This window comes from Corvus cornix, chromosome 4, assembly GCF_000738735.6.
Source record: "Corvus cornix cornix isolate S_Up_H32 chromosome 4, ASM73873v5, whole genome shotgun sequence".
Lineage (NCBI taxonomy): Eukaryota > Metazoa > Chordata > Aves > Passeriformes > Corvidae > Corvus > Corvus cornix.
Window position 1 is genome coordinate 31,415,272 of NC_046334.1, and position 11,875 is coordinate 31,427,146.

Here is an 11,875-nt window from a genome sequence, read left to right on the forward strand (position 1 = left end):
TAGTGTGGGGGAACTCCGAGCATGCTGTTCCACAAGGTTCACAAGAACCTCTGCAGCAGAAAGATCTGACAGCAGAAAGTGTTCCCAGCATCCAGCAGTTACAGCAGGCAGCATATGGGAAAAGACAGAAATTGGCCATCTGGAAGCAGGGAGTCGCACAGGCCAGGGGATGTGATGATAATATGATTATAATCACTGCTTACTCTCCCTTTTTCAGCCAAATGGAGCTTTTTACGGAATTTAAACTGAAGTCTAAAATTAACTGTGAAAGTCACGGTGTAATACAGCCACGAAACAGATGATAGTTTCTGCATCTTGCTTTTTAAATAAAGAGTGTAGGAGATCAAATTTTTGGTCAATTGCACTTCAATTACATTCACTTTGTCTAGTAGTTGCCCCAAGCCAGACACCTTTCTCTAAACCTGTTTTACAAGTTTATTTGTAGTTCATTATAACTCTGTTCAAATAAATAATGAAAAGACAGGTAAACATTGCTGTTCTTGTAAATAGGTATCACAACATGCTGATTTCAGTTTCCCCAGATTTTGCATCAAGACTGAAGACCTGGTCCTACTACCTCAGTTCTGGTCTTTATTAGTATTTAGGGCAAATTTATTCCTTTGTGTGGAACTTCCCAATTAGATTAGAAAAGTCAGGTAATTGGTTCAACTTGCTCAGTTGCTGGTGAGATACAGAGCTGTACAGGCACTTCCACTTCTAGCTAGCTATCTCTGTGGACTTCAGATAGAATGGATTAGTAAATTCTTTGAGATTTTCTTTCTATAGAAAGTTCCGTGGACATGAGACAGTATTACCTTGACAGATTTTGAAATGCAAGGAAATAATGATTTATCTTGCTTGTGGTTCTCATTATATTATTATCTTGTGGAAATTACTAAAATGTCCTTTGAACAAGGGAACTGTGACTTGCTCTTGCAACACTACAAATCTGTTCCATTCCCTTACAGATGTAACCACAAACAAAAAAACTGTCCCTGTTTATCCTATAGCCATGTTTGTAGATTGCTGTTGAACTATCTCATCTAATAGCAAGTAGGGAGAAAAAAAAAATTACATTATCAAGCTGTGTTAAAGATGGAGTAAAGAGGTTAAACCTTACACTGTCCTTCTCTTCAAGGAGCTTTTTGGGAGAAACAAAACCACATTGCTGTACTACTCACTTTAACAAGGCTTGTCTTAATTTAACAGGTTTGGTTTTGATTTCAGAGGAAACTAAACTATTTGAATACAAAAGTATCCTGATAAAAGCTGGAAGCACATACAGACCTGTGTCTACTAAGTCTGCTACAGTAGACTCTGGATTTTAAAGCCTGAAAAAAAATGTCAAAGACAGGGCTTTACATGTCATGGTAATTTCTTCACCAAAGCCAAGAACTGGGCCTTGGTATTCTATATATATATCTGTAAGTGAACACTGAGTATGAGACACTCACCTTTATTTTTTTTTTCTATTATAAATGTTATATCCTAATATGGTTTGCTCATCCATTAAGGTAAGACCACCATGAAGCATTTAAACAATAAACACTATACCATGGTTCTATTACACACTTTGTAAAAGCAGGTATTTAACACACAGTCACATCCTAACCTGCCATCTTCTGCTGCAAGGCAAGAGGTTTTGGTACCTAGAACTACAACTGTCACAAATGGTGGAGGAATGACTACCTTAATTCTGCTGCTGCTGCAAGAGCCCTTAGGTGAGAACAGCTTTCTGACTTGCTTTCTGTTTCAGCACTCTGGTGATCAGCTTTGGCAACGGCTCTAGGGCTTCCCACCTAGCAATGGGTCAAATGAAATGCTGTTAAGGAATGGGTGCAATCTGTCTTCATACCATTGTCTAAAACTGTAGCATGGATCAAATTTTTATTTTTAAACTGATGGATACAGTATTTCATGGGAGAATTAAGCACTTTAGAATAATTAATTAGGAATCTAGCAGTTAGGTAAGCAGTAATTATCTGCATCTGAAATTAAGCCTCACCACAGTAACGTTCTGACTTGCCTAAATAATAATTCTGAATGGGTAACAAGCCAAGAGAACAGCTCAGCTCTGCATCCTCAGTTGTCGTTTAACCCATTCATCCCTTGAAAATTCCTGTTACAAAAAGTAGTGACTGTAGTGCAAGTGACCTTCCAGGAGGCAAAATTTTGTTTCCTTACCATCAACAGAGGGCCCAAAATAAAGGGCTAACATTGATGGCTGACCAGCTCAATAATTTAGTTTACATATGGCCTGGAACTGCCAGCACTCCACCTGGGATGCTGTATGAAACTTTCCAGTGGTGTGGGTTTTGTCTGAGCTGGGCTGCTTTGCGTAAGACCAACAAACTGCCCACTTGGGCACCAGGCAGGCCACACCTTCAGCGTGCATGACCTAATACTGATCTGCTGCCTGCCTGAATATATATTCACAAAGGAGGAATTTGGTATCTTTTTCTCCCCCACTTAAGTACAGTTAAATTTGTTCCTGGAAAACAAAATAAAACATGATTTCTCAGCAGAACAAAATCAACAGAAAAGTGCACTTACATCACTTGAAATAGTGACAGTTTTATAATTGTATGTTCATACAAAAAAGGCTTAGTTGTAGAAAGTCAATTTATTCTTGAAATAAACGACTTATTTACAGAGATAGGTACTTTACAGTTTTCCAAAGCAGACAAAATTCTTCTCAGAATAAGGTACCAAAACAGTGACAAATTCATCACTGTCTAAATGCAGTTTATTCCAAAAAGAAATCTACAGCAATCATGAAACTAAATCATACTAATCACATAATAAAACGCTGTCCCTTGCAACTACAACGGTATAAAAGACTTTTTATCAGTAATGATCTAGATTAAACATCTGCTATACTTCTTTCTTCTTGAGTATTAGTGGACCTACATTATCTCCTGTTAATTCATTGTGCTTGTTGTGGGAGCCGTCACAGACAGGGAACTGAAAGAAAACATACACGGGGAATTAGCATAACTCTGTACAGTAACTGCATGGTGATTTCTGTATTTCCTCCTATGCCCTGAGCACTTTGATAATGTTGCTAGTTCCTCCTGTGATGTCCTGCTTCAACGTCAAACTCCTTGCCTCCTATCAGACACAGGACACATGACACTAAGGAAAACAAACACTGTTAATGGGTAACTAAGTTTGTGAGATCCTAAAATAGCTGTTCTTAGACACAAAGTCAGGGACAAAGCCTTTTCCATGAAAGAACAGCAAACAAAGTAGCCATCACAGCTACAAATGTATTAAGATTTATTGTGGAACTAATAAGAGTGCTCAATAGATTTAGTCATTTGCAACCAGAAAGTACTTTTTTAAGAAAAGCTGAAAGACTTGGCTGAAGTGATTAGTCCAAAGTGATAACAGCTGAGTGAGCTTCTTCAGTTCAGAGCAGACTTTATTTTAAATTAAAAAAGGAAAGCATTCAGTCCAGAGAGAACAAAACCAGAGTGTGGTTAGGACATTCAAAACTGAATCAGGAAATTAAAATTGAGGCTAGATGAAATACATTCATTTACATCTAGTTGATTTGGGGGATATGGACTATCCAAACCAGTCACCTCACTGCTCTGGACAAGATGGGAATCTCCCTCATCAACAGAGGCCCAGCCTTATTTTCATTGTAATATGAACAACTTTCTAAGCATTGTCTTTTTGTGAAATAAGAGTAGTTATCTTTTATTTAGTTGCAATGTATTTTCAAACAGTAAAACAAGTTTGCTTGGTTTTATTCTACTCACATGTGGTCACTCTCTAAACATTTCTAGAAAAACCCTACTCTGTCTCTTTGGAGTTTCTACAGTTGCTTTCTGCATGTAGAGAGGTCTGTGCCATTCTACAAAATTCAGGAACATGTTCCACCTTCAGACAAAAGCAACAGCTCAGCACAGGAGCAATCCACACCAAAGCACTGATAAAAACAGGCAAGTTTCAATCTCTAATCCTACACCAGCACAATGTCTTACCGTCTTTGAACGCCAACACCTGCAGTAAGCTTTAGTGAGGCACAGATCTTCAATGTTTATCTCGTTCACTACTTTTGGATTTTCCTTCTGGATCTTGAGGTTAATCAAGCTATCCTTCTGCTGTTTCTTCTTGGGGAGGAAGGGACGAACAGCAAGGTAACCGAGCAAGGCCAGCACGCCCAGGAAAGGCAGTAACCGCAGCCATTCTGCAACTAAAGATAAGGTGAGGTTTAGGGTGGCTTTGACACCACTCCAGGATGGTGCAGCATCAGCTACTTTCAGATGGCTTAGGCTGAGGGTATGGAATGGGGCTGCTCAGTCAGCAGGGCCCTCAGGGCAAACAAAATTCCACTGGTAAGTCTCAAGGGGAAAAACAAAAAGACACAGATTAAGTCTTGGGATTTACTGTAGCCAAAGTAAAGTTCCGACTCCTAGAATTTTTTCTGAAATTGAATTTTATCACTCTGCAAGATGATTCAATAGAAGATAATAAATACAAAACAAATAAAAGATTTTTAAATTGGGCAACCCTAAGGCACTGGCAAAACCTTCACCAATCTTCTTCGTTTATTTTTCAGACCTGTGTTTGCTCAGGGATCTGCAACAAGTTTTTGCAATATAGAGAAAGAAAGAGACCTAAGATCAGTAGGTCAAGTCACAGAAAATTGCTTTTTACCAAGGTAAGGAACTTCTTTCAAGTACAGGTAAAAGATACAAGTATGCACTGCAGATCTGGCTGCCCTGCTACATCATTATAAATCTTCCAGGCATACTGGTGAGAGAAGACTTACTGGACTTTTCAAGAAATGCATCAATAATTGACCTTTATACATATATATATATATATATATATATATATATATAAAAAAATATATAGATAGAAGATATTTTAATACATATATATACATATATATATATATATATATATATATATATATGATGAATCCACTTTTCTAGCAAAACATGCTGTGACAATACTCCACTCCAATTTGAATACCATGGTGCACTAAAGGTTGAGAACATTTTTCTAAATTTCTGGAGAATATATTAAATCTAAATACTCACATAGATTGAGTTTAAAAATACTTTAGAAGAGAAAGAAAAAAGTTGAAAGAAAAATAATGAGCTGGAGCACAAATAGCTGCACAAGCACTTTTTAAGACAAGTCACTGTAATCAAGTTACTCTTCTAAATTATTTAGGATAAGAACATAGAAAAATTTTGTTCTACAATTTGTTTTTTGAAATGAAGATGTACAAGAAAGAAAACACAGAGCAGGTGGGTTGTAGCGCTCAGAAAATACATTATTCTGTATAGATTGATTTTATTTGTACTAGTAAAACACACGTTTATGCTAATACTTTTCCAGTTAGTATCCAGTGGATTTTTCTTAAGGATTTGAATTTTCTGGAACTAGACTATGTAATGAAAATAATTTGTGGGACTAATTTTTTGTTCTTTGTTGCCTTTCATGTGACAGCCACATTTAGTGCATTTATCTGGAAACGCATCACAGCTCCATAAATGCTAAAGGCACTGCAAGAAGCCTCAGTATTCATTTCCCAACTGCACTTGCAGCAGTCCCTACGCACCACAGTTCACAACATTCACTAAGTCACTGCAATACATTAATCTCTGGTGCTCTTTTCTTAGTTCCTCCAACAAGCTGCAAGCCCTAAATATTAATTAACACTGAGATACTCAAATGTTTTCAGCTACAGAATCCTGAGCTTCCTGGACAGCAGTGCCCGTTTGCCTTTTCTATCATTACTTTTCCAGAATGCTCCATCAATTCCATCAGGAATCCAAATGCACTTTCTGACCTGAAGGACTGACTTGGAATGTATTTCAAAAGAGAGGAAAAATATTTGGTCACTGAAAAAAAATGTGTACTTAACCTGACTGTTGATAAAAATGTGGATCTCTACAAAGCTACTCCTCTGAACTCCAAGACAGAACAGACATTCCAGGAGGCACACCAGGACCAGGGCATCTATCAAGTGTGTGATGAATTTAACTGGGCTAAGATTGACACACAAAAAGGACACGTCTCACACTCTGATACAGCATCAAAATCAGAACAGTAGTCATGTCTATGGATGACTCACAGCCAGCTGGGTTCATTCAAGTGAAAGAGGAACATGATAGCTGTAACCTCTGAGAAAGGAAATTAGAAATAAACATGAATAGGATGCACAAGGCTATTATTTAGGATGGTTATTCTTTAATAATTGTATCAAGCTAACTGCTGATAAGTAGTTTTGTCCTCACTAGCCAGTACATTCTGTACTTACTTCTGATCTGGGAGTCTCTAGAAAGCCCCCAATTACATTCATGTGTACACTAATCATAAACTGCCTGGTTATTGCCAAAAGACTGCCTGAAGCTCCTATGTTTAAACTGAAAAATCAACGTGATCATGTTCTAAGGCAAGAGATACAAGACACTGTCAGAGAACTTTAGGCAGGGTGAGCAGGGATGGGAAAAACTCTTCACCCAAACTAATGCAATGATGTCTTCCCACAAGTGTAGACTGCTCTGGTTTTGAAGCCATTCATACCTTTCTGAAGCAGATGTAGGGCAATTCACAAGACTGTTTATTTTCACAGCTGACAACTCAGAATTCAGCCATTACATTGATTCTGGAGATTCCTTATCAGTTCTGCTGCATGGGGAGAGGCAGACTTTGGAGCCAGAAATGAAGAGTAGTGTATCAAACAGGCTAGTCTTCAGACTTGTGTTAGATAGAGACCAATCCCAAAGATAAATCCTGGAAAGTATCAGAAACCAGAGAATTCCAAGAAGCTGAGGCCATGGATATTTTCAAGGAGAGGCTGCCTTAATTTTTAGTCCAACAGTAACCCATCCAAAAACAAAAGAAACACATACACTGTGAACAAAGGTACAGACCAGCCTGAGAGTAAAATCAAAGCAGGTGTTCCCTGCTTGTCTTCCATTAGCTACTCCTTTGTCATCTTTGACTTATGCTTCAGCTAGTTTTTGTGGAAATAACCCTATGCAGACCCAAAAGCAGCTTCTTACAGTAACAGCTCAACTGCAAACCAAAATTTTAACAAGTATTAACTACCAGTCAAAAGGAATATTTGAACTGTGCTTGTATATTCTCTGAACTGATGATGTTCTTCATGCAAATTGAAAGTACTTAGTAATTACATTCTTTTCAGAACTAATAAGCAGATCTATCCTGACTGGTTTTGGTTGTTTGCTATGTGAATGTCTATGGCCATTTTAGTGACATCTTCCAGGACAAAAAGCAATGCTGGCATGAGACAACACTGTCCATTTCACTGAACTTGAGACGTGAAGGCTAAAGCAGCTATGACAAGACACTGAAAGAAGCTTCTCAGCAGCACAGCATGATAATTTAGATATCCACTTTCAAACCTAAGGTCAAACATTCTTTCCTTTCTCCCTCACTGCTTTTACCCTCAGGAGTGCTTTTACCTGCACTGGATGATAACAGTCTTTCTCTTCAAACAAGCAGTTTTTCATTCTGGTTTGGTAAGGTCACAACAAACAACACGTAGCCAGATCTTTAATCAGCACACTATATAACATCCTATAAAAAAACCAAGGCGCTCCATATACTTTTGGTCTGTTGTTTCTACAACTGATGCACTACAGGAACTGAAGTTGCATCTGCCTGCAAGCTAATGAGAGTTTACAGAAGCAATGAAAGAGTTAAGAAAAGACTGCAGTGTTCCAAATCTGGATTCTGGCCTGCATTTGCAAACAAGGTCTATGCTGGCAAGTGTTTCAAAGTGCTGGTCCCTGAGTAAGTTCAATAGATGCCACCAAAGAGCAAATATTAATGCGCTTTAAATGTTTTTAGATCAATTCTCACTTTCCAAAAAGAAGCAAAGTATGCCATTTTCCAAAGAATATACTCTGTAATTTGTAACAGTAGCAAACACAAAATGGAAAACTAATCTAATTTTCTCTATTGTCTAATAGTCTTCCCCTAATGGTAATTCACTGCAAAAATAACCCCAGGATTGGGAATCCCCTGCTCCTAGAGGATTGTAACTTTAGGACAGGACAAAGACCACAACACAGAAGATGCAGCACTTGCTCAAGCAATCATTTTCTCAGATGAAACTTTAGACTGACAGCAGCTCTGCATGCAAGTAAGCACACGACTCTTCAATGGGCAATGATGTTTCAATGACTTTCAATAACCTTTAGGCACTAAGAGATGATAATGTTTTAATTTAGGTGCCTAGGATGCAGTGTCCTACAGTATCTTTCTCAAAAGTCTCACTGTGTTGCATTTACCCTATGCCATAACTTGAAGCACCCTGTACTGTTTTGCTTTTGTCCCCTCCATTTTCATTCATATTCATCCTGAGAAGATGTATAAGCATGGCAGCAGATACTAGTCTAGCTTACTATTTAAAAAAATAGTTTTAAACTGTAAAAGTGTTCTCTCTGTAGCCATGTATTTTTAAATATACCTTTGTCTCCCATTTTTAGAGTCCAATCAAAAAAAATCACTAAGAACTAGAGGCAGTGGATTTTTCAGGTATGCTCATTAAGTACTACCAGTTCTCAAAGCAGTTTCTGACTCAGCTCCTTTTACTTTTGTTTAATATTTTGGGACTGACATTTCACATGTTTGGTCTACACTTAAGAAATCGGTTGTTTGCTTCTTGCCCTCCCTCCAAATTCAAGGAAGTACCTGAAAGTCAATGGGGTAAACAATGTGACAACAAAACAATTCTCCCTCACTGATCACACTATGTAAAAACCCCAAAGTCCTGATTCTGGTCTACAAACCAAACCTTTCAGAGGTTTTCAGAATAAATTGTATTACTACTTGTGGTGGTTTTTACACGTTGTGAATACAGAGACTGCACAAATAATCCTGTTACAGAAAAACATGGTTAGACAGCAATAAGTCACTAAAATGCTTAGAAGCAATAAGTCACTAAAATATTACTAAGCTTAACAAATTTTAAGTCAACTTGTGGCTATAAGGGCAATGACTTCATTAGGAAACTGCCAAATACTACAAACAGAAGAAGCTGCGTTGTTCTATAGTTTGTTTTATCCCCTAACTCACAACTTTATAGCAGCTGAATTTCTCCATTTGGTAAATGTAATTAACAGCTTTTTCATATAGGAGAGTAGTTGTGGAAGACAACCGTTAATTTAAAAGAGGTTTGATAATGGGACTTGCAGTTCACAAGCAGCATAAACATGCTGGAAAGAAAGAAGTACTCAAACCCCGCTTTAAATAAACTGTGCCTGTTCTAAATGTAACGATTTTCCAACACTATTACAGTCACAGTGTTAGTGCTGCAAGATATAAGGTTGATTCTACACTTTGAGAACTTTTTCTAGTTCTGCTTTCTGTGGAGCGTATTCCTCCTTTCTTATCACCGAACTAATCCTGTCACTTGACACTGCTTGAGGGCCTGCCTGTGTTATCACAGCCGAGCCTGGGCACCCCGAGCCTCAGTGTGCAAAGCACTGAGCACCCACAGAATTCGCCACTACTCGCTTTTCTTTCTTGTTCACTCTGTGACAGGGCTACAATCAACGAACTGGCATTTTTACTCCCTCACCCAGAAAATACTTACAAAAATTACGAAATTAAATCAATAGCCTAACATTATGTATGCGACGGGCTCCCAGAAAGAGATTTTTTTTGTTTTAACTCGGTAGAGATGCTGTCTTTGACCTGTGAGGAAGAGGAAGAGGCCGTGCTTTATGCCTCTGGGTAAATCCCAATCCATCTCCGCGCACGGCCTCTGGCTCGCCGGCGTTGGTTCCCAGTGGAATTTCAGACGCGAATGTTTTACTCTGTCCCTGCACTTCATCCTGACAGCTCCCCCTGCCCCACACGGCACCTACACCTCCCGTAGGATCACCGTCCTGCTGCAACCGTTTAGGGTTTGGGGTTCCCCGTTATGTGACGCGGCCGGGAGACAGCGAGCGACGCCTGGAGCGAAGGCTGGGAGCCGGATCCCAGGCAGGACCGACGGCACCGCCGGGCGGGAAGGGGGTCCCGCTCCCCCCGCCTACCTGTGAGGCGGATGAAGCCGCCGACGCTCTCGGGCAGGGGCAGGCGCTTGAGGTACGCGGGCAGCTGGACCTTGACGATGCGGGCCAGAGTCTCCAGCACCATTGCCACACTGTCCCGCCGTCCCCCCGCGCGCCGACCCGGGATGCTCCGGCCGCGCACGCGCTGCGGGGCGGGGCCGCGCACGCGCCCCGGCAGCCGGGCCCGCCCCTCCCGCGCGCGCCGCGCTTCCCACCGGCGCCGCCAGGGGGCGCTGCCGCCGGCGCGGGGGGTCGGGAGTGCTCCCGCCGCCAGGGGGCGCGCGGGCGGGGAAGGGAAGAGGAAGGGAGGGACTGGGCACTGGGAACTGGGCACTGGGCACTGGGGACTGGGGACTGGGAACAGGGCACTGGGGACTGGGCACTGGGCACTGGGCACTGGGCACTGGGAACTGGGGACTGGGGACTGGGCACTGGGCACTGGGGACTGGGCACTGGGAACAGGGCACTGGGGACTGGGCACTGGGCACTGGGGACTGGGGACTGGGCACTGGGAACAGGGCACTGGGGACTGGGCACTGGGGACTGGGGACTGGGAACAGGGCACTGGGGACTGGGAACTGGGAACAGGGCACTGGGGACTGGGGACTGGGCACTGGGGACTGGGCACTGGGCACTGGGAACTGGGCACTGGGGACTGGGGACTGGGCACTGGGAACTGGGAACTGGGGACTGGGGAGGTGAGGGAGCGTGGCTTTAGTAATATGTGGCTTATGCTTTACAGGTTGTATATGATTACCTGTCATCACCCTGCTGCATTCAAGTTGTATTCCATGCTGATGGTCTTATAAATATGGAAGTAAAAAGATTGAAAGTTTTTCTTCATGTGAATAAGGTAGGGTAACATGGGTGCTGAGAGGCTTAATGTTACAGGGAGAGGCCCATCCACCTCGTGTTTGGCAGTAATTTGCACAGAACCAGACCTATCACGTGTCCTTTTTTTTTTTTTTTTCAATTTTATTTTATTTTTATGTCTAGGAGACTGGTCATTTTTTGGCATAGAAAATCCTCCCTGTATAGGCAGATGAAAAAGTGGGAAGCATGCAGCCATTCTGGGTCAATTTAGACAATCCGTCCAGACCTGGAGACTCTAACATTAATCCCTTGGTCATGACAACACCTTTTGGTTCAAGGTGCTTTGCTACCGTGCGAGAATCTATCAAGTGCTAGTAGCATATAGCACAGAGCATGAGCAAGAAAGCTGAAGCAGCACAATCCTACAAGACCTATCTCCTTCCTTACATGATCCTGACTGAAGCACAGTTCTCTCTCCTCTCTCAGCGTATTGAAATCCCAGCGTACGTGCCCAAATCAACTGTGCACTTTTCCTGCTGGAAAATACTGGAAGCTAAGTTTAAGATAAATCCAACTTATTTGTGCTTCTGGCCTATTACTTTTCTACCTGTGACCCTACATTAACATTTCCTGATGAATCATCACCTTTAGCTAGTGGGAAAATTCCTGTGATCTCAGAGTGTCTAAGTTCCTTACCTCACCTAAATTTATCCATGTAATGACTGTGTAGGATGTCCTAAGATGATTCCTTCTTGTCTAGGCAGATGCCGTCTCTTAGACGAGATAATGAAAGAGTAAAACTCTTGGTTATTCCTGTAAAGATTATACATCAGATGTTGTGATGTAACCTCCTTTGTGAGACTTTTCGAGGCAAGAATACACAAGCGAAATCCTCCAGTCCTCAATCAAACAACTCCACACTGAAGTTGAGACCCTGTCCTACCCTCCTCCTCCTCACATTCTTCTGGTCTTCCGGCCTTCTCTGGATGCTGGCTGTGGTACTG

General features: G+C 41.3%; 1 protein-coding gene and 1 long non-coding RNA gene across 2 annotated transcripts; one reads left to right on the plus strand and one right to left on the minus strand.

Annotated features, from left to right (window-relative positions):
• Positions 1-2,603: 2,603 nt before the first annotated feature.
• CISD2 (CDGSH iron sulfur domain 2) lies at positions 2,604-10,207 on the minus strand. The gene is made up of 3 exons (XM_039550638.1): positions 10,041-10,207; positions 3,993-4,204; positions 2,604-2,964 (listed from the first exon to the last, which is right to left on the minus strand). The coding sequence occupies exons 1-3, from the start codon at positions 10,141-10,143 to the stop codon at positions 2,875-2,877; spliced, it is 405 nt and encodes a 134-aa protein (XP_039406572.1). The 5' UTR covers positions 10,144-10,207; the 3' UTR covers positions 2,604-2,874.
• LOC109146302 lies at positions 4,211-8,479 on the plus strand. The gene is made up of 2 exons (XR_002048234.2): positions 4,211-4,672; positions 5,473-8,479. It is a non-coding gene; the product is annotated as an uncharacterized LOC109146302 (long non-coding RNA).
• Positions 10,208-11,875: the final 1,668 nt, after the last annotated feature.

Bases quoted from the DNA above. Each gene is read 5' to 3' on its own strand.
- CISD2 (XM_039550638.1), bottom strand. From the start codon at position 10,143: ATGGTGCTGGAGACTCTGGCCCGCATCGTCAAGGTCCAGCTGCCCGCG. The intron at 4,205-10,040 runs GTAGGCGGGGGG...CCTTATCTTTAG, and splicing joins CGGCTTCATCCGCCTCACAG to TTGCAGAATGGCTGCGGTTA. The intron at 2,965-3,992 runs GTAAGACATTGT...GTTTTCTTTCAG, and splicing joins GGTGTTGGCGTTCAAAGACG to TTCCCTGTCTGTGACGGCTC.